Source organism: Aptenodytes forsteri, unplaced genomic scaffold (genome assembly GCF_000699145.1).
Source record: "Aptenodytes forsteri isolate BGI_AS27 unplaced genomic scaffold, ASM69914v1 Scaffold132, whole genome shotgun sequence".
Taxonomy (NCBI): Eukaryota; Metazoa; Chordata; class Aves; order Sphenisciformes; family Spheniscidae; genus Aptenodytes; species Aptenodytes forsteri.
In genome coordinates, this window is record NW_008795520.1 from 92,966 (window position 1) to 116,338 (window position 23,373).

General features: G+C 39.7%; 1 protein-coding gene across 1 annotated transcript in view; it reads left to right on the top strand.

Annotated features, from left to right (window-relative positions):
- The first annotated feature begins 150 nt into the window (after positions 1–150).
- KIF25 (kinesin family member 25) overlaps positions 151–23,373 on the top strand; it is a 51,245-nt gene continuing 28,022 nt past the window's right edge. Inside the window, exons 1-7 of the mRNA XM_019472701.1 lie at positions 151–258; positions 4,698–4,814; positions 6,737–6,875; positions 11,887–11,990; positions 13,228–13,316; positions 14,847–14,889; positions 22,018–22,085. Of these exons, the coding sequence (XP_019328246.1) occupies positions 151–258; positions 4,698–4,814; positions 6,737–6,875; positions 11,887–11,990; positions 13,228–13,316; positions 14,847–14,889; positions 22,018–22,085 (668 nt within the window). The remainder of the gene's footprint in view (positions 259–4,697; positions 4,815–6,736; positions 6,876–11,886; positions 11,991–13,227; positions 13,317–14,846; positions 14,890–22,017; positions 22,086–23,373) is intronic.

The following is a 23,373-nucleotide window of genomic DNA, read 5'->3' on the forward strand; positions in this document are numbered from 1 at the left end:
CTTAAAACTGAGGCGGGAATCCGAAATGCAGCAGCCTGCGGGGACTCGGCCGGCAGCCTGATGCGGGGGAGAGGCCGCTCCGCCTGGGGCGGGGTTGGGAATGGGGTTTCGGAGCTGTGATCAGCCTTCCCAGCCCTGCTGCTGGGCAGGATGGGCGTCCAGCTGTTTCGGAAGGCAGCACCTGTGCGGAGGAATACTCTTGCTGCGACACCACTGAGGATCTCTAAGAGTGCAGCCTTGGAAATGGAAATTTATGTGGTTACTTATAAATAAATTAAATAGCACTTCTCTAACGATCTGGGAAGCATCAGGAGATGGTTTTATAAAGCAAAAGCACTTAAAATTTTGTACGTATGCATTTCCACATAAGCAGGCAAAGTGACAGAAAATGCAGGTAATCGTGGAATAGTAAGAGCCTATACTAATTTTTATGTGCTTGTAGACAAACACTGTGCTGAGGAGATTGGGGGTAGGTAGTGCTTTGAATTTGGAAGGCAGAGAAACAGGAATGTAATAAAACTATTATAATGAAATAACGTTCATCAGACTCGTACTTATTTCATTTTTACTGTTGTGGTTTTGGGTGGGTTTTTTTCTTAGACCAAAGAAGAAAGAATAGTTGTCCTGGAAACTGAAAATGCTGCTCTTCATCTAAAACTTGCAGAGGTAACCATTGTTTGTTTTTCCAACAAATTCTTACAAAAATAGAAAAAAAAGACATTGAAATCTGCCTTTCTATTTTCAAGTTTTGCACTCTTTACCTGTTGGGGAAATCTATGAAGGGATTAAGGCTCAGGGTTTTTTTTTTTTTTTTTTTTTTTTTTACCCAGCAATAACAATAGACTGATTAAGTAACTAGAAGTTGACATGCATTGAAATAACTGCCATTATTTTAAATCTACAAAAGTGAACTGAGGGAATGACTCCACAAGCATTAAATACGGAATATTGCTTTCTGCTTGCAGGGAAAATATTTGCCTAAAACACGAGGGTAGATTTTGAAGGAATACTTTTTAGACATAATTGGGATGATCCTTTAAAAAGTATTATTCACAGAGTGCAGGAAAGACATTTCATTATGAGTAGACTTGCCAAAGATGCCCTATTGCATGTCTTCATAGCACTCGTGTTACACTTGTCTAGAAAAGGCAAGGTAGTGTCGCAGAGCATACAGCAACAACTGGATGCCCTCATTTCCTCATGTCCTTCTACGGAAGGTTATGTTGTTCCTAGACCATTATTGAAACAAGGAGCAGCCTGTGATGATGCTTGGGGTGTTCAAAGGTAGGATTTTAGAGATTTACAGAATTTTGAATATTCATCTATGCTGCTAGACCAGAGCCAGCTGTGAGTATTAGTTGTGATAGAGACCGTTGGCCAAGAGTTTCTAATCTGGGCTGAAACATTAAATGGTTGGGTGACCTCAGGAAAGCCATTTGCCCTCCCTGTGTGTCTGTTAACACCTGTGGATAAAAGCAGGTTTAACATTTTTCAAAGCCTGACTGGAAGCAGATGGTACATCTGAAATGAGTTTTGCTAGGTATACAGAAGAATACCGTAATTGATTCTGAGAAAATGTTTCTATTATTTTTGTTCTGCTTTATAATATTTACCAAATATATTAAGTATTTCAGCTGTTTTTTTTTTTTTTACTCTCACAAACACAAGAAAGAAATTATTTTAGTCAGTAAGGTGCATCAGATGTAGGAAGTAGTTATCTGAGTATTAGATAATGAAGCCTTGTTTTCCAAATACAGCACTGTTTCAGTTTATTGCAAAACGTGCTGGAAGATACAAGCACCTGCAGACACATGAGGAGCGTGGCAGTGTTACCACCATCAGTCAGAAACAATGCCAAATGGTTTGTGGAAATACTTTACAATTAACCTTGCACCGATGTTTCTATTCAGGCGGTTATTTAAATACACTTAAAAGACTTCCGCTTCTCCTTGGTTAATTTGCCCCAACAATCTGAAAACGTGAGCTAAACTGACATGAAATAGTTTTACCTTAATTGAAGAGTCTCTATTAAAAAGAATACTAATTTTAATTAGATGAATTTAAGGTTGTGCAATGTTGCACCATATCTCCCAATATTTCACCAGCTATGCTGGTGAAAAAAGGTACTGCCCTCAGCTATCAGTCACTGACCCTTCAGATCTGCTGGTGGAGCTGCCTGAATGATTGATCTGTAACAAGTTCAGTCACAGTGACCAAGGTTAACAGAGGTCTCATTCTTAACTTGTAAAAGCTAATTGGATTCGTTTTGGCTGAAGTGAGTGAGGGAGATTTGGAGACAAACTTATGAGGATAGCCATAAATTAGGATTTGCAGTGTAAATGTTTGTCTATAGGTTCCATCAGTCTAACAAAAATGTTACCTCTTGCTGTAGACCTTCCCTTGCTTATGTCCTTAAGACAGTCACGAATATCAGCACTGCCACTGTTTTCTGCAGCCTGGTATATTATTATCCTAGCAGCATATTGTAAGCATTGCTATTGAACATAAGAAGTCAGATTCTTTCCCTGTAGACTTGCTTTTGCCTCTTTGGAAATGTGTTTGTCTACCTGCACAAAAGCCCCTTGCTTTTGTTCGCAGCCCTTGAGGTCCTGATCCTGCTGTCTTCCATACATAAAGCCAAGTCTGCCAGAATGGATCCGATTGCAGAGCTGAGATTTCACTTTGGAGAACACCATTAAGTAGTTCAGTTTCACTTCTGTTTATAAGAAAGCTGACTATAAGAAGTTTTATAGTAAATTTTTGCTTCTCATGCATGAGCACAAATTTGCAAGCTCTGGCGTACAAAAAATTCTGATGAATGCCAGAAGTATTTTAATGGAGAAAGCCTCAAAAACAAGGCAGCCTTTGCAATAAAGATGAACTTGATAGTGGAAGTGATGAGAGGTTGACTGCAATGAAAGTAGAATTGACTGTTCCTCTTTTATTGTCCATGTTGAGAAAAATGGGGGAGTCGGGGGAATCTGCAGATGGTGGAAAACGTATCAGATGTTAAAAGTAGGTTTAACTAGCTTAAGGTTATTTAACAATAAGGCTTGAGTACTGCAGTTGCTTGCATCTATGCTTAATTTTTCACATGTGATTAGAGATACTAATTCTGGTGCGCTACTTGTATGCGTTTTTGTCAAGCATGTTTGTAAATATTGCATCTAAGTAACATGACTCTTGAAGATCCTCGGAGTAAAAGAACACATGAACACTGTATAGAATCGGTCTCAATTTCTGGGAGCTTAAAGCCTGGAATAAAAAATGAGAGTTCTTTTAAAATAATCTCTTCCTGCTATTTCTTTTCTGCGTAAGAACTTTTTATGTTAGTGCTAAGGTGGTGTATAGCTGTGCAGGACCTACAGTTGCATTTGTAATTAGAAGATGCATGTTTTGCGAAGGTGAAAAAGACACATGAAAAGGTTGGTTTAGATAAGTGAAGTACTTTTCTTGGAAAATATAATTCTCCTTTATTCTAACAGCTCCAGGACATTGTATTGTTTTCTCAGATGTCATCTGAAGTTAAACTGCAATTAAATGTTTACTTTTTACCTATCATTTTCAGATGATTGGAATTAAATCAAACCCATTATGTGCGTAGATTTAGCTCTTTCATGTCATTTTACTCTTCTATGCTCTGTTAAGTTAAATAACAGGGATCTGCAGTCACAGAATTTATGGCCCGAATAAAGTAGGAACCAAGTCTGTGCTAGAGACAGGTGCATTCCAAAAATAAGGAAAGAGGCTATTAGTACTGGTTAAGGAATGATAGATGTCAACAGGTTGCAGGGGAAAGTAGGTGAAGAAGTTGCAGCTCATTTTAAACACCAGGACTGCCAGTAAATGATGAAAATGCAGTGTTTAATATAATACAGATTCTGTCATATTGCAGAATTTCACAAGTACTCTACAGAGATTTCTTTTTTGTGTTCTTGCCTGTAAATATTTAAAGTTGCACTATTTCTATTTTCCTTTTGATTTCAACATCTCAAAAAAAAAAAAAAAAAAATTTGGCCGTAAAAAATGCTTTTGCATAATAGGTGATTTTAGATTATTAGAAAGCATTCTTCTCCACATCCTTTAAAAATTGCTTTGGTTGCTTTGATCTCCGAAGACCCAGCTTAGTGCTTTATTGGTACAGTTTTGCACTATTGCAACTCTCCTGAATGTAATGGAGTTGGTGTTGGCAGGAAGCTAGAGCGACGAACACGAAGTTGGGGGCTGTGTATTACCGTCTCCTTCAGGACTTTAGCAGTTAACGCAGGTATGTGTGTCCTCGTTCTGCTTCGTGTCCTTTCAGAGAGCTTTCCGCATTAAATGTAGTTGCCGGAAGACACTTAAACCAGCAACGTAACCAGCCCTTTTCCCTAAGTGAAGGCACAGTTTTAACCATTTAGATCCACCTCAAGCATAAGTAAGGGGTTTAGGTACTGCAAAAGCGTTTTTGTAATCTGATGCTGAGGTTTACCACCCCAAGGAAGTAGAATATTGTGATGTTAGCCAGTTAGCTCCAGGTCATCCTTCACGTGACTCAGAAAAAGGTAAAAGCAAAGAAATTATGTATTTACAACACCACATGTAATCAGATAGTTGAGTTACAAATGTTTACAGGGACAAAGGGGACAGAATGCAACAGAAAACATGAATGCTTTGAAGTGATTGTTTAGGTGAATTTTTTTTTTTTTTTTAAACAGTATCAAGGGTTGGCTGGAAGAAGCACTAATGAAGTATTGCAGCTCTACTCTGCTCATGGTCAGCAGCAGAAATTGCAGAGGAGTTCTGTTGTAACCCAGCTGCATGGAGCAATAAAGGTAAAGACATTTAGTAATAATGTAGGCATAATCTATGCCCTAAACATTTACATGATTATCAAATATAGTAAAACCCAGAAAATGGTCAGATATGAACCTGATCTATGGCTTTATTGTGTTCACAGCAGTGCTTGCAATGAAGGGTAGCGATGCCTGAGTTGGCTTAAAATTTATAGTGGTGTTGCTGCAAAAGGCCACAGAGTCACCCGAGAAGCTGGTGGAAGTGGCTGCTCTTGAGCTCCAGGATCTTATGTATAGGCTGCTATCAATACCTCTGCTAGATTTTTGTAATCAGAACCTTGCAATCTGTGACTTGACTATCATACAGACATCCCCTGAAAAACAATAATTGTGATATATTTTAACCAGATAGGCAGATCCTTTAAAAAAGCATTGGAGAGCTCCACTGATTTCACTAAGAGTTCTGCTCTGGTGGACCTCACAAGAGGGAGTAGTTTGCTGTATGCTCACTCAGGTTGTCTTAGTTTTTGCATCACAGAGACTGGAACTGTTCTCCCAGTACCAGTACCATAATATTTTCCTTTGTTGAAGTACTTACTCCTTAAGTTACTCCACAAAATGGTGAGTTCCTTTCAGGGACGCTAACAAATGTCGGCTTTTCTCAGGGCAGCACTGAATGCCTGCATAAAATGACTGAAAAGTATCTCAGGAAAGAAATCTGATTCTTAACAGGCAGAAGGATGTAGCTTAGTTGTAGCATAGCTGGACTAGATGATCGTTGTAGGTCCTTTCCAACTGAACTATTCTGTTCTATTCTAATTACAGTGATTCTGCTCAGTAAATTTTGCAGTGGTGTTTTACATTTTAGGTTAGCTAGAATGGCAGAACTGCTTGTGATGCAATGCCAGTGGATTGAGATGGTTTACTATCAGAGATCAATGAATGTTAGGAGAGAGCAAAGCTCTCCAAATAAAAGTCTAGATTAATGGTAATGCTATACCCGTAATTAAAAAAAAAAAAAAAAATTCTTCCCAGTTATATTCTGTGGCTTTTGAGAGTGAGAAATGCAGTGATTTTCTCCCTTCAGTTTAGATTACTGTTTTCTCATTGAAACTAATCCATTAATTCAAGGTCAGTACCACAGTTGGAAAAATAAAATGTCACAGAATATGTGACACTTTGTACCAGGCTGACTAATGAAACATCACAGTGCCTCTGTGAGATAAGGTATTGTTAAGTTCATCTTACAGATGCCTTTACATGTTCGTTCCAAGACTTAGGTGTCAAGAAGTCTACTAATCCTAAAATCAGGTCAATTTGTTTTTACTTTATTTGGACTTTTAAGTGAATATAAACTGCTCTTATAAACATTTAAGTCTCATCATGTAAGTTATGCTGAGTTATATCCATAATACAAATACTTTTCTGAACAATAAAGGTTTCTGATCTTTTCAAAATACATCTATTCTCATAGGAAGGCATAGAACTGGCTTATTTAAGAAATGACTTAGAGTGAAGCTTGGCAAATACCTCCTGATCAAAGTGTGGAAAATGAATGCAGTAAGGGATATATGGATCACAATTTTTCATTGCTAATTCTGGATATGTCTTATAAGTGGACAGAACACACACATGCTCACATACACTTATTTTTGTTTGATGAAATAAGAAAGAGACTTTGTTATACCTGAAGCTGTGTTACGGTCCAAGTATGTACCATAAGATGGTAAGGATCCATAAAGTCTTGCTGAAGTCTTTAGGAAAGGACATTGCTAAATATCTTGCAGGATCCTTCTCTAAACATGCTGAAAGACATACTCCTGAAGACTTCCTTTCATCAGGCAGAGGGTTCTTTCTGACTGTGATATCTCACCATAATTATTTGTGGTGGTGTTATAGTGATTCTTCCTTAACCGCTGTTTCTGTGTCTTTATAACGTATTTTTTCTTCTTGCTGAGAAGAGGCTTAAGCAAGACCTGAAGAGCCTCCATTCATTTGCTCTTGAGCTTTCAAAAGACTTTCAGCGTCAAAGCAAGACTTATCTTTACCAAGTTTTGACAGCAGTCCAACAGATACAGCTGCAAAATGAAGCAATGCAAAGTAAGGCTTGTTGCACTTATATTTCAAACATGTAACATCAACAATGTCATTGTTAAATGTTACTAACATTAAAAGGTTGAGTTTGATTTTTGAGAAACGTGTCACTGAAATTGTAGCACTTGGGTTTTGTTTGACTTTAGATCATCAAGGAGTTCTGAAGTGTTAGAGTACAAATAACTCTGCAGAGGTTATGACTGATAATTTGGATTTAGCTTTTGTGTTTGATTGCAGCTGCTACTAGACTGCTGCTGAGTTGGCTCAGCTGTAACATTTTTAATCTGAAGTTCTCAGGCTTGTTATCTTGACTATTTTAGAATAGCTGAATAAAGAATGTGTTGCCTTAGCTGAAATTTGTCTGCTTTTGACTGTACCAGAAAAGGACTCAGGTGATTTCAGAGATTTCTGAAATTAGGACAGACTGGATTTTTAATATTTCTGTGAATTTACAGAGAAAATTTTACTTCCAAACCAGTTCCACTTGCTAGACTGTAGATGATAACACCCTGCAGACTACTGTTTCGGAATTCAGGTCCTTTCGTGTTCATGTGTACAAATAAAGCAGACCCTGCAGTGCAATGGCACTTTCTGCCCTCATCACTGAGGACTAAGTGCATTGGTCCTACACCTGGATCTCTTGGCATGGATCTCTGCACCTGCTTTCAATATCCTTGATTCTGGTGGAGCTCCTACCAGGCCTGAGAAGCACATGGCACATACGGAGCTTAAATTGTTTGAAGCTTAGCAGCATGATGAACTAACAACAAATAAAAAATTTATAATCAGAGTCCCTGAGTGATGCTCTGATATCCATGTGTTGCCATTTAAAAGGTACTTTTTTCTCCTGCTTTACTTTTTGGTTGAAATATTTAATTTTGGGACTGATTTGGTTCTGATGGGACTACTCATGCCGATACCAATAAACACCATTCTCACTGATGGGTGTTTGCAGAACTTGTCCCTGTATGTTATGTACTAAGTTATGATTAAAATTGATTTGATTACCATATTATCCATGTAGATAAAATGCTTAATCAAGTTGTCTTTAAAATGGAAATAAACAAAGTGGAAAATTAACCCTAGATAAAGGTGTATGTTCCCCTTATTGAAGCAGGGGGCTAAATGAACAGATAGGAGGTTGGATTTGGCACTTGAGCTGTTGTGGTGTAAATAAATAGTAAGTATTCCTCATGAGGCTTTGCAAATTCCTGTTGACTGTTCTCAATTTGCACTTTGTGGTTCTATGAAATCATAACAGGGAGAAACTCCCTTGCCTATAACAAAATAGTGTGTTGGTACTTATGCGGATGACTTACATTTTTAATTTGGCCATTTTTCAGTTCTCTGTCAGATGTTTTAGATGGAGATTCTATTGTTAAGGTTAAATATGACAGTCAGAATTGCCATCCTTAAATTACATATAATCTTTTGGAAACAGAAAGCCCAAAGTGTGTATTCTGGAGACAATATATGTTATCAGTTTAATCCTAAAACAGAGATTAAAAATGAGGGAGAGAATTATAGAAGAAACGTTCAAGTAGGTTAATTTCAAGGCTGTAGTTGACCTGCAGCAAACTATAAAACTTTCCTGTAATAACTGAATAGTCCCTTGCTTAGAAATATTTATTCACAGCCTGAAAACCAGGCTATTGCCATCTGTCCCACTGAAATTTAAATAGTAGTAATACTTAAGAGAGAGAAGTGCCCATTCTTTTGTTATAGGCCTGTTTCCCTCATAAACAAAGCTGCTATCATTTTAGCAAAAAATACTGGCCACCTGACTGCAAATGATACTACCGAGGCAGATGCAGTAATTCAGCAGACTTCTGGAAGGGTAGGAATTTCTAAAAACTTAAGATGACTTTTTAGATTGCTTCACCACACAGGTATTATCAGAAAGAGGAAAAAACAGTATCTGTGCATGCAGAACATATTTTCAGAGAGGGGAAACCACTGTTCTCACTGCTTGGCAAAGTGGCGGGCACTAAGGAGCAAAATCTGTCCAAGTGAATATGTGACAGAGGAGTTGCTGCAGGTTGCTGACATATTTTGTGAAAGCTGCTGCAGCCCAGCGACTTAGATATCCTTTGTGGTTCCAGGACGCTTTCTCTCTGGGGTGGAGAAGAGGAAAAATTGGGTAAGGAGCTTATTTCCCACTTAGCCCATATGCTGGCACCTATGTGTGGTGCTCCTCTTGGAGAAAGCTGAGCTCTGCACTGTGCTGATGACTTGTATTTGTGGAATGTGAACTACCATCATCTTTTACCCTCAACTCGACAGCAGAGTCTCACCAGCTCAGCTGCCTTTGGAAAGCCTTTCCTTCCTAGCGTAGAGTAGGGGAGGAGGAGAGGGACTTTGGATCCAGCAACAGAAATATTGCAGCAGCCTAAAGAATAATGTTATAGCCCAGGATATAAAACACAGCTGAATTCAAAAGAAATTCTGGAATTAAGTCTATTACATCATAGCTGCTTATCCTAGAAGGCATGGTCAGATGACCTCCTTTTTAAACTGGAATCCAGTATAGAAAAAAACATTAAAAACCCCAGGGAACTATGGGGACAGCTACACATCCATATCTGTGCTAGGCTGTGGCGGTGCTAGGTTATGCTGCTCCTGTTGTTCATGCCCCCGTCGTGGACCTTTCCGTTATGCTGGTGTAGCTGTTTGTGTGACCACACGCAAATCGGATCAGGGAGCTCATCCAGGACAGAAATTACTCAGCATGAAGGATTGCTTTTAGACCTCCACGTGACCGTGGAAGCAGTTGTGCAAGCACAGCAGAAGGTCTGGTGCAGCACTGAATGGGGGGGAATGAAAAACTCCTTAAGCAGGACTGTCAATTAAAGAAACATTACGGTCCTGAACGTGTTTGCAAGCCATCACTCTTCTACAACTGTTAGTATGATTATCGATGAAGATCCTAACTGTGCTCAATGACGTTTAAACAGAAAAATCAGCATTCCCTGCTCCCAGAAAGTTTCTGTATAGGTCGATGAGATGGGCAAAGCATGAGGGAAAGGGATGTCACTACATGCCTGCAGCCGTTACAGGCTACTTCTCTTGAATAATGAAGAGTGGGTTATTAGTATTTTAAAACAGATGCACCCAGTGGCTGCCCCTAGGTTGTGGATGAAAATGTGACTTCAGCTTGCAGCTGATGCCAAACAGAAAACTAGCAAAATGTTAAATAAGTGTTTATATTTATAACTATATAGCTTCACTTTCAGAAAAATTACAAGTTCAGAAATAATTTATGCATTAGGAAACTTGCTCTGTGGAGCTTCTATTCAAGAAGTTTATGTGCTGCACATAAAGCTTTACAGAAGATCGACATTAAAACTGATGGTTGACTCTTACAAATACCAAAATATCGTCTGCTAAATGCAACAACTTGACTCATTTTCTACAGATCGCAGTCCTTCACCTGTCTGCTCAAAAGCCCTGGTGTCAAATTAGGAAGCCCCAAGGTTGAGCTCTGTTTTCACAGTCATCTTCACCATAGGAGGGCTAGTTAGAAAAAGAAAATTGAGTAATTAGGGCCTAAGTTAACTGAAACTGTCCAGTAGGCTCCTCACAGTCCTCATGAAGAGACCACTTAAATATTGAAAAAACCTAGTAATTTTTTTTTTTCAAGACTGGAAGAATGGAAGAGTACCCTTAGCACCTATTGCTTAACTTTACCGCTTATTCAAGAGACTTCAAGAACTGAAAGTTTGTGTGTACACAAATTTATAAATTAAGATACTTATTATGGAGATTACTTAAATAATCAATGGATTCCAACCTCGTATTTTGAAAAATACTGTATGATTAGCGGTCAGTGAATGCAAGAGTCACTTCTGACAATTTATTGCAACATATTTGCACATGATTCTCCAAACCAAGACATACTAGTGTTACTCCACATACAGAATGCAAGTAAAGGATTTTTCTTAGTGAAACTCCTGGACTTTGATTCCCCAACTATTAACATCATGTTTCCCCTGCATGCGTGTACTTGTGGAGGAACATTATGAGCTGGAGGTGAACAGCGTGCGTATTACAAAAATTAAGATCTGAGAAATTTCTAGTGTAGACAAATGTCCCTTGAAGTCATCTGATTTTTAGTCTATACCAGAGAGTGTAAATCATGTGTGTGACATGCTGAGATTTTAAGCCTGTTCCTTTCTTTGTAAGGTAGCACATACTGAGGCTGGTGGCCATCCTGCTACTCAGCTCTCACTCTACATCTTCAAACTGCTCGCTAATTCCTGGGGAGATTGATATCCCACTGGGGTTCCTAAAAGCATGCTTTGTACACAAGTTTACAGTCACATTATGTGCCTTCTGGGCTGTATGTTTGTTTTAGGCCTGCTCAGTGTTAATGTAATTGGGCTGAAATAAAGCCATTTGTGAACTTAGAAGGCTTTTATAATGACCCATATTGCTCTCCTCAGTTTTGTGAAGGAGACTCCCTGGGGTTCAGAAGATCAATCTTTTTTATGAAATCCTACCCATGAAGCGAGTGCACCTATCTTAAAGGGGAACCTTATAGCTGTTTTACAGGATTAGTAGCACTGTCAATGAGGCTGAGGATAAATGATAGGTTAACTTCTTGTAAAGTTAGCTGGCATGAATCTAATAATATGCAAATATGGCACGAGCCTTGCAAGTGACAGCCCCATCCAGAAGCAGGTTGGTTCAAGTTTAAGTTTCAGGCTTCACTGACAGATAACACTACTCTAACTAAACTGACACATTTGAACTGCCTTTAAAATCTTGTCTTTTTGATTGTTTTTCGAGATTTCACATGTATACCTGTGGTAATTATCTGTAACTTCGCCTAGCCATTTCACAGCAAGAAGTATGATGGGATTTTTCAGAGGTGTCTAGTAAATTAGGAACTAACCCTCCTAATTTAAGTTTGGTAGAAGTTAAAAAGGTTTATGCTTATATTTCATGAGGTGCTACTGGAAAATTAATTTCGTAAAGTTACAGAATTTAGTTCTCTGAAACAGCTTTCTTCTTCCAGTGTTTCAGATAAAAGCTTTTGATCTTGAGCAGTCTTTACTAGAGGTGACAGAGAGATATGAGAAAGAAAAGCAAAAGAGGAGAGCTCTACATAACAGCTTAGTTGTAAGTATCTTTAATAACAGAACATTTTATTATGTTGTTGTAATTATGCCCATAATTTCCTCACCAATAAAACTAATGAATATACTTTTCATGGATATATCACTTCCCCCAGCTGTCTATATACGATGCATTTCTTTGCTGAGGCACGTTTGTCTTACAATAAGCCCCAGCCCATTCTTTTTACACAAGCATCTTCCAAATGTGCTCCTGGAGCATACTGCACTAAGGAGTATCATCCATTTTCAATAGTGAACAAAACTTGAGTTTCTTCATCCTGTTTTCTAAATATGCAGCTTCTGAAATTGTTTTAGAATTCTTAAAATGATTAACTTGAAATTGCAAAGTGGTCATCTTTTATTTTTCCAAATATATCTAGCTGTATCCTGCTCAGCCATTAGTGATGGCTTGGGATTAATTTTTTTCCTTTTTGTACTTTAACTTTACTCTTCCTGCCCACCCCCCCAGATGACTAGTTTTGGGTTGCCTGATTCAGGACCTGATTTTTAGAAACACAAGCCACCTTCAAACAAAATTCTTTTAAGTTTTTCTACCTATAAAAATGAAGCGCTCTGTTAAAAAGTACTTATCTTCCAAACTCTGCCTTGTGTTGCAGTTTACTGAAAAGATGTTCCCCAAGGCAGGGGAGAGTTAACGCCAGTGGTCACTAGCCATCACAGGCAAGCTGTTTTCACTAATACAAAATGAGAAGAACTGATCACCAATAAAAAGGAAGGAAAACAACCAGGTTAGATAAACTGAACTCTGAAACAACCCACAGAGAAAACTCAGTTACTGGCTTTTTAGTCATGTATGAACACACAGCGGAGAGGAAAAGGTACAAAATTTTTTATATTCCACATCTTCCTCAGGGCTGGTGGAAGAGAAATGGAGTGTGTAATCTTGTCTGTTAATACAAGTGTTTGAAGAAGCTCAAGTAAAGAGGAAGGAGACTGAAGAGGGGAAAATGGCTCGGATTGAAGGCCTTTTTTTTTTTTCCATATAGACTGGAGAGGGCTACAGGGTTCCAGAGCTCTGAAGAGCTCATGCTTCCTCAAGTACTTTCTCCTAACTTCTCAAGGCAAATGATATTGATACTATTTTTCCTTCCACAGAGTCTAAGGCTGTGATGTTGTAAACACCTGCTTTCTTAAACACATTCATGTCTGCTTCACAAATTTCAGTGTATTTGTCCTCTCCAGTAGTTTGTGTTAAATACATCTTAATATTCTAACCCTAGGAACTGAGAGGAAATATCAGAGTCCACTGCAGGATCCGACCATTACTACCTTTTGATACTGCTGCTGGACATTCGATATCACAAGATAGGTAATTTAATTTGGCTGTGTTAGATCTTAGCTGACTCATAATTAATATACAGAGAAAACAATAGTTATATTTATGTGAGAACAACTCTTCTTGATTTTTCTGATTTTATGTGTGTGGAGAGATGATGATGGTATCATAAAAACTAATTGCTGTTTCCTTTTCTTTCTCCTGCTAAATTGGCTTTAGCCAATCTCATCCCCTTGTCTAAAAGTATGTCCACCTGAAGAGAAAGCCATAGCTGTTCTGCCAAGCCAGGATTATCCCTGGCTTGGCAGAAGTAACACAGCTGCAATCAGTTTAGAGTATATTCACTATCCTATACAAATTCTGGGATACGGTAACGTAGTATCTGTCAGAAGTCATGGGCAGAGAAACACACTCAGCATTACAGTTGTTTTGTAATGCTATAGAACAGATTTGCTGTCAGCACAAACACTGGTAATTCTATTTCAGTATAATTTGGCTCTGCATCCCTAATTTATAATACACTTACTGTAACTGAAGTGTCAAAACATTCCAAGATCCAAAAGGAAAAGAGGGATTAGATGCAAGTATGTGCTATAACAATGCTATGAATTCTCCACAGACGACTAACATGAAAGAAGGTAGGGATTGAAACACACACAGAGAAAGAAAGAAGGGGAAAACTAGGTGGGTGGCTAGAAACCAGTAACATTATCATTTGCCCTATCAGTAAATAACTGATTTGGGGCTTTATTTTACTTTTGCTGGCTGGTAATTCTAAAAGAGTACATTCAGTGTTTTAAAGTTTATTAATTTTCTGCAAATTTTTAAAAAAATATAGAATTGTTTTAATTAAAACAACATGAAAAATAGCAGACAAAATTTCAAGGAGCCTGAAGGGAGAAACTTGCATTAACCTGTGCTTGATATACCTGGGAATGAACCCACTCACTGTTTTTGTTGCTGTATGGAATAGTGCAATCACGTACTGAATTGCAGTGTAAAATAGGATGGACAGGGCCAAACAAACAATCGTTAAGTCTTAACTTTTCTTAATATATCAAAAAGTAATTTAAAGAAAACTTAGTTGTAATGCTAAGGACTGATTCTCAAAACACTTACACACATGAATGAATTTATACACCTCAGCAATCCCAGTCAGTTTTTGGACTAGTAATGGATGCAAGATCAGGGACAAATACCTAAAAAGAGCGTGTTTTTCACTTTAATGTTCTGAAGTGAAAACCTCTTGTTACAAGCTCACGTTACAATCTCAAAATAATAGAATGGTTTGCATGGGAATTAGTCTTAATTGGGTTTGTTCTAAATTTCTTTTTGTAAGCAGATTATTTTGCTTGATTGCTCTTTAATTTGTTTTTTATTAACAATTAACTGTGGTGTTAGTATGTACATGGGGTACAATAATAATGGCAATTCTGAAAGGTACTCTTCAGACAATCTGTAGTTCACAGACATTTTGAGCATTGACGTTCCTGAGCTAAATGGAACATTTATGGTTTGAAACGTACCTTTTTTTTCCCTATTGGCTTTTTTTTTTTCTTACAGGCAAAGAAACTTTTCAGAAAAAGTGGCATATGCAGCTGATGATGTGAGTATTTGATGGTGAAATTCAAAAGCACATTCACAGATACTAGGAAGGAGAAAAAAGCGGGACATGTAAACCATGGGTTTTTTAAAAAATGAGGTACTTTCTTTTCAGTCAGTGCCCAGCTTTGATCACCCATGGGTGCAATAGCAGGTGATTTGTGCTGTTTTCATCCTGACTCTTTGTAGTAGCAATAGCTTGAAGCTTCTGCTGGTGCAGTCATCCATGAACCGGAGGTTGTGTGTTTGCAGTAGTCAAACTGCTGCAGGCTTCCTGCACTCAGTCCCTTTGAGCCACTTGTGTTTACTGTAACTATTTCTAAAATTATGTCCGGCTTTTTTCATTTTATTATTGCAACACAACTAATGCATTAGGAGAGAAATATGGTATCTCGCGAACCACAACAGCCGACGTTGGTACTGCATCAAGCATGTTAAAGTGTCCTGGCTTAGATCCATCAGAGGAAGCAGAATGAGCATTGAGGTTGCAAATCCAGATGACATTCCAGCATTAACTGAGGCCATTACCAAGATATAAAATTTAAAAAGGCACAGTAGTGTGAGCTAAGGTCAAAGTATTAAATTGGGGTTTAATTTTCTTAGCTGCCATAGTTCTTAGTTGGCTGCTCACTGTTACTTACATGGTGATTAGCCAAATTCTCTTCTGTAGTATAGTGCTTAAAATACTGCTGAAGTGACCTGCAGTATGTTATGCATTTAAATCTCCCAAATTATAGCTTCATTAGGCAGATCTCAGTTGCATAGAGTGGATACTTAGAGAGAGAGAGAGATACAATTAGGAAACTAATGGAGCACATGAAGAGTCAGCTAAGAAAGAGTAAATATGTCAGGAGATAAAAAACAGGGATCTGTAATGGTAGATATAGTATTCTGGATGCCATGACCCATTTATCGTACTATGAAATGCCAGGACAATTTCTGACCTGTCAAATTTTATTGCATGAAGATGAAATTAGATAATATTTAGTTTTTGGATTATTTCATAGAGATATCTGATATATTACAGTATCTATACATTTACAGGCAAAGCAGTGTCTGCTTGCTTATGCCAATTTATAAGTTTTAGTTTGTATGAAACAGTGACCTGGTAACCTTCAATATGCTAACCTGTTCTCATGTTTACAAGTCCTTATGAAATATTCCAGGAAAATAAATGTATGCATGGACTTGATTGTAAAATGAAATTTGCAAGATACTGACTTCCTGTTGTTAGAAAACGCAACATTGATTACAAATGTTTTACTGGTTTGCCTTTACATTTATTTGGTTAAAATGCTTTCTAGTTTTGATCAAACACCTTAAGTCTTTGTATTAGTTTCTTAATATGAATTTTTTTTAAGAAAAAAAAAGTATTTTTGTTTAAAGTATCCAAGTTCATGAAGGAGGATAAAAGTACAACTGACTTTTTACAAAAAGCAGTCAATTTAGACTAATCTAACAAAAGTAAAGGAAAACAATGTTTATTGACCGCTTATTTTGCTTTTAACAACTGAAGGTGTTAGGCTTGTGGCTAGGATAAATATGCAATTTTCAGACAAAATTATGGGGCTTGATTTGTTATTGAGCTTTTAGTTGCAACACAAAGCTCCTATTCCTGGAAACAAGTTAACCATTTTCCAGACAAGTATTTATGATTTAAAGGAAATTTTAGATCAAGGTAAAGGAAGACTGTCTGTGATAGAGGTGCTGAGTTTATTAGTTTTGCTTTTTAGATCATGGCTGTCTTTCCAGATTTTTCCCTGAAAATACTTTATATGTGTAACATAACCAGGCAGTTTTATGCCATGATAATTTTAGAGCTAATGTGCATTAGAAAGCAGAGCTGCATTTGAGAACCACAGTCAACGTAGTCCAGCATACATATCGGAAACAATGGTTGGATCTTCTGGACAAGCTTCAGCTTGACGTTGTTCCTGGATTGGACTGGAGCTCTAGTAATATGCTGATCTGTCTCATCTATGCTACAACTTTGTCATGTTATAACTAGAATAGGGAAAACATCTGTCTCGTAGTGAAAGACCACAACAGAAATTGCAGCATAAAGCAGCTTTGCTTCTCTTCTGCCAGGAGCTGTGTTAAGACTTCCTTCAAACTGTCTGTAGATAGGCAGAACTGACACTTGGACAGAATGGTTGTGTATCTTTTTGTGAGACTGAGACTACATGAATTCCATTTAGTCTTTGAAGTGTTTTTTCTTTTGTTCGTTTAGAGATTCATATCATTCTTCAAAAGACACATTATCTTCTCTATAATCTTGCTCATCTTGTCTAGAGAATCATTATTCTGACTCTAAGTCTAAAAAAGGCTTAGGATTTTACTGGATGTACAGAAGAGTATTTCATTTCAGTTTTTGAGCTACTTGAAGATTTTTGAAGTTTTCTTTTTGCTTTCCCACGTATGTCCAGCTCCTCAGCATAACAGTAACAACTGTCTGAGCCTTTCTCCTGAAGCTTGTTGTGCAATAATGGTGGAGAGTGAGTATGCACTACACATCAGGTTGAACTACTCCATGTAGATTAGGACATTGAGCAGTGCTGGTATTGTCACTACCTGAAAAATGAGTAGATGAAGTACTGAATGCTCAGAATCTTCTTGGTGGTGACAGAACAAGGAGGAATGGGTGCAAATTGAAATACAGGAAATTCAGCTTAAACATGAGAAGTTGTGAGGGTAATCAAACACAGGAACAGATTGCCCAGAGAGGGTGTGGAGTCTCCATCTTTGGAGATACTCAAAACCTGGCTGGACATGGTCCTGGGCAACCTGCTGTAGCTGACCCTGCTCTGAGCAGGAGGTTGGCCTCAACAATCAAGACGAAGCAGTCAATGACCTGCTACGCCACCTGGACACTCACAAGTCCATGGGGCCGGATGGGATCCACCCGAGAGTGCTGAGGGAGCTGGCGGAGGTGCTCGCCAAGCCGCTCTCCATCATTTATCAGCAGTCCTGGTTAACGGGGGAGGTCCCGGACGACTGGAGGCTTGCCAATGTGACGCCCATCTACAAGAAGGGACGGAAGGAGGATCCGGGGAACTACAGGCCTGTCAGCCTGACCTCGGTGCCAGGGAAGATTATGGAGCGGTTCATCTTGAGGGCGCTCACAAGGCATGAGCGGGACAACCAGGGGATCCGGCCCAGCCAGCACGGATTCATGAGAGGCAGGGCCTGCTTGACCAACCTGATCTCCTTCTATGACCAGGTGACCCGCCTAGTGGATGAGGGAAAGGCTGTGGATGTGGTCTACCTGGACTTCAGCAAGGCCTTTGACACTGTCTCCCACAGCATTCTGCTAGAGAAGCTGGCGGCTCACGGCTTAGACAGGTGTACTCTGCGCTGGGTCAAAAACGGGCTGGACGGCCGGGCCCAGAGAGTTGTGGTGAATGGAGTTACATCCAGTTGGCGGCCGGTCACGAGCGGTGTTCCCCAGGGCTCAGTACTGGGGCCGGTCTTGTTCAATATCTTTATCAATGATCTGGATGAGGGGATCGAGTGCACCCTCAGTAAGTTTGCAGACGACACCAAGTTGGGTGGGAGTGTTGATCTGCTCGAGGGTAGGAAGGCTCTGCAGAGGGACCTGGACAGGCTGGATCGATGGGCCCAGACCAATTGTATGAGGTTCAACAAGGCCAAGTGCCGGGTCCTGCGCTTCGGCCACAACAACCCCATGCAGCGCTACAGGCTTGGGGAAGAGTGGCTGGAAAGCTGCCCAGCAGAGAAGGACCTGGGGGTGTTGGTCGACAGCCGGCTGAACATGAGCCGGCAGTGTGCCCAGGCGGCCAAGAAGGCCAATGGCATCCTGGCCTGTATCAGAAATAGTGTGGCCAGCAGGAGCAGGGAAGTGATTGTGCCCCTGTACTCGGCCCTGGTGAGGCCGCACCTCGAATACTGTGTTCAGTTTTGGGCCCCTCACTACAAGAAGGACGTTGAGGTGCTGGAGCGTGTCCAGAGAAGGGCAACGAGGCTGGTGAGGGGTCTGGAGAACAAGTCTGATGAGGAGCGGCTGAGGGAACTGGGGTTGTTTAGCCTGCAGAAAAGGAGGCTGAGGGGAGACCTCATCACTCTCTACAACTACCTGAAAGGAGGTTGTAGCGAGGTGGGTGTCGGTCTCTTCTCCCAAGTAACTAGCAATAGGACAAGAGGAAATGGCCTCAAGTTGTGCCAGGGGAGGTTTAGATTGGATGTAAGGAAAAATTTCTTCACTGAAAGAGTGGTTAAACATTGGAACAGGCTGCCCAGGGAAGTGGTGGAGTCCCCATCCCTGGAGGTATTTAAAAGACGAGTAGATGAGGCAATTGGGGACGTGGTTTAGGACATGGTGGTGTTGGGTTGACGGTTGGACTCGATGATCTTAGAGGTCTTTTCCAACCTCAATGATTCTATGATTCTATGATTCTATTCTAATCTCTGTAAGTCCCTTCCCGACGCAACCATTCTGTGATTCTGGCCTAGGATCCCACTTCCTGTTTTTCTGTAATTTCATCCATCTCTGGCAGGGTGTGCTGTGTGTGCTAGTGAATATAGGTGTCATGTTTGAATGAGTAGCTATGTTTTCAGCTGGATTCACAACACCAAATGTAGACACTTAAATGAGGTGCCTAATCACTCCAGACTCCCCTTGTGGTTGCTGAAGAAAAGTAGCCACCTCCAGAGGGAAAGTCATTCACCTAAGATCTGAATTAAACTTTAAATATGTTTGTCTCTCTCCATGACTACACAGGCACCTGAGGCACCTGCCCTGGCCTAACACCTGAAGTGATGTTTGAATCCAACTTCCTTTGTCACAGAGAAAAGAAACTGGCTGCCTCTACATGATTAATTCCTTTCAAATAATTTTGAGAAGGTTTTCACTTGTGAGTAGTTGAGAAAAACGGGATGGCAAAGAGGCTGCTCTGAATAGCAGGGAAGGTGCAAGATTCTGCTGTTTCTTAAGATAGGACTGGCAAAACATGAATTAACACAGCCAAGACCCTCCTTTTCTTGGGAGGTAATTTTGTAATAAATCAGATGGATGTAGCTGTAGCAGTTGGAGGCATTATCATTGCCCAGTTGCTTATCACCATCCCCAGCTAGAGGTTTCTTCCCCTGGTGCTTACCCAGTGTGGGGAATCCTTTAAGCTGTCTGTGTCAGCCTCGGTGCTATGTCAGCTAGTTGCACTGAAGTTGGCAGTGAAACATGAGGAGCAGTCGCAGTCTCCCTTACATTGGCTCTGCTGTGGAGCAGTAGTCTTGGGAAAGAGGGCATAGCCTTCAGCAGATGTGCAGTAACAAGCGATAAGAAATTATAATTATCGCAGCTGGATTCTGTGATCATGTCTATATCCACTATTCCATATAACTTATTTAAAATTATTTCTCTGCCTTACTGAATTTCACTTACTGAACTGCTCCCCAGGCTTGGGGAGTCAGGCTTGGGTGTCAGGACAGATTGTGAATATTTATGAAGTATCCTTTTGTCATTTTCATGATTCATATTGCCCTGAAAGAACTCAGACTGGGAGTATTCTGTGACTCGGGTGAAAAAAAGGTTCTTCAGTGTTCATGTGAGAGAGCTGTATGGATTTCACAAGCACTATTGACAGGAAAACGTGATGAAATTCTGTAGGCCAGCAGCTGTGGTGGATATGGTAGGCCATAATGAACTCCTGAGAAAGGAAGGTCATTAACAATGCTCATATGAAACTTCTGCCTATTAACAGTTCTTTTGTTTCTATGTCATGCAAATAGAGTTTTTTCTGTCCCATTTCTCAGCTTAGGGAAAGCTGGTCTGCAAGTAAATTTGATATCTCAATCAGAAGTGTGTTCCATAACTCTGTACCCTTTTCCTCTTTTTTTTTTCCTTCCCTCAGAGCCTTTTGGTTACTGATCCTATTAGAATTTCTTTGTCAGGCCTTTTTGTATAAAGTGTTGTACTCACATCTGTCCTGCTTCTAGATTTGCCAGTACTGGGATGGCTAACATAGCTTATTCTGTAGAGTGGGTGTTGTCATCATTAGGTTGATAATGATGCATTGGCCTTCTCCAAAGAGGAGGAAATACTTGTAAACTCAAGACAAGAAATTTGATTTTTATTAGCCATTTGCTTGCTGGACATACTGTTAGGCAATCATTATTTACTCAGCTCTTTACAACTTCATTCTGTGGCAATACTCATTTGAAGGCCGTTAGTTCAGCATTCCAAGCCACTTGTCTGAAGCACAGTAGGAATTTCAGCACTCCCATCAAATGCAGTAATGTAACTGCAGGTTAGTAAGCTAGGAAACTTCCCTGAATTAGATGAAGTATTTTGCGTGCTAGTGAGCTTCCACCCAAATGTTGTAAGCCCCCACTTTTTTTTTTCTTTACTTTTCTCTGCAATTAAGCAATATATGCCATGAGGAGCAGAAGGGCACAGAAGTTGCAATGTAAGGCATGCCAGACTGCTGTGATTACACTCTAGTAATTAGTTTAGTAATTAGTAAACTCTAGTTTAGAGCTGCTTACATATCTGTCAGACTTACAAAACTACTATATAATCCATCTGGAAAGTGGATTCCACTAAAAACTCGTGGAATTCTACCTATTGTGCTAGTGCAGTTCTTTCTCACAGTTGTGGACTAGCATGTTTTTCTATGAAATGTGCATCTTCTGCTCAGTTCTAGGCACAAATATTTATGAAATCAATCTGAAAAGGCACTGTGAAAACTGGCTCTATAATAAAAAAGGGCTCTTTTTGCCATTTTTTTCTACCTGTGGTGGCAGTTAGGGAGGTTGGGTTTACTTGCCTGTGGCTTTCTAGGCACATAAGAAGTTCAGGTAAGGGTTTGGATCTTTCTTGTGAACTTAAGTGCACATATTTTGTGTTGGTTGTTCTTTAATAATCTGAATGTGTTTTGAGATCCTTTCTTGTTGTCTTGCTAGTTCACTGCAGTGTACAGTCTCTAAAGCCTCACATGCTGGTGACTGCTGGAGAAGTCACTTCTTGGACTTCACGATCCTTAATTACTGCTGGGCCTTGGACTTCACGATCCTTAATTACTGCTGTCACCTGGAATGCTAAAAATTATAAATATTTCTTTTTTTGTGTGTGTGTCTTCCTATGATATTAACTGTAAGTATTTTGTTATTCTCTTAGGAAACTGTCCTCGTAAAATGTAGCCGTCCTGGTCATGCATCAATAAACAAGACTTTTCAGTTTGAGAGGTGGGTAGTTCTGTGTAGCAATCTGGATCGCTGGAAGATTTGTATAGTGAAGGCTAATTTTTTAGTAGGCATTGATTAGAAGGTAATGTTAATATTTTTTTTTATTTATGTGGTATTCATGTTCTTCCCAGGACAGAATAATGCACTTCAGGATAGAGATGACACACTTAGTCTTCCCTCTCAGTGAAGACTGATGATATGCCTAAGTTTGAAACCTGTGTAGAGACTGACTTGACCCTCTTCACAGTCTGAGTAGCTCTCATGATCCTTACAACATGTTGCGAGATAGCAAAATGTTATCCACATTTTAAAGTTAAGGACTTGAGGTGGATTGCGTGACTTCAGCATTACATACAGCATGACTGACCCAGAAACTGGACTGAGGACTTGTAAGACTCGATGTTCAGCCATGCTACTTTTAACTTAGAGTTAAAATGTCCTGAACATAGACAGCAGGGTAGAGTAGCGGCGTGTAAATCAGCGCTCCCGAGGGAAAGGCTGTAGTGTGACCACTTTCTTTATTAGATGCTCAAGAATCCACATAGATGAGAGAGATTTTGAATGCACCAGCTGTGATAAGGGTTTTAATTGGTGTTTGTGCCTTATGAGACACCAGAGTCAGTCTGCAAGACAGAAAACTGCAGGGAGTCAGGCTGTGAAAGGTGCCTTATGTTCTTTCAGAATAGAGCTGACCTGAACCTCTGAAAACAGGAACGAAGAGTTACATTAATACAAATGAGATCTCTGTAAATGAAGAAATACAAAATTTTGCCCCATGCCTTTTTTCTAATGCAAACTTTGCATCTATACATTGCAATGACTCATATAGTAGGCTCTCTACCCTGAACCATGCTTCAAAACCCTCTGGAAACAGAACACATGAGGACAATTTCATGCTTCCTCGCTTGAAGGCAAAACTTGATTTAAAGTCAAATGTATCCAACATGAATTATCTGTCCTGGTTTAAACTTAAGGTCTGAGCCTGTTCAGCCCGAACTGCTGTAGGTTTGCTAAACATTGCCAGTCATTCACCCTTTCCTTGAGGCATCCTTCTCAGATGCTGCCTCTTTCTACTTACGAAGACTGGGAACTGCTGTTGTGTAGGCCACCAAGCAACTGAAAATTCTGAGATGATGCAAATCTTGGGGAAGCTTTACTGACCCCATAGGTTATAGGACTCTCTTGATACAAGGTATATGAGATCTCTCAAGGTACATGGCCCCCTTGCATGTCTGCTAAGCTACTCAAAGTAATTCCTTTCACCCTCGTGCTACACCTAACACAGCCG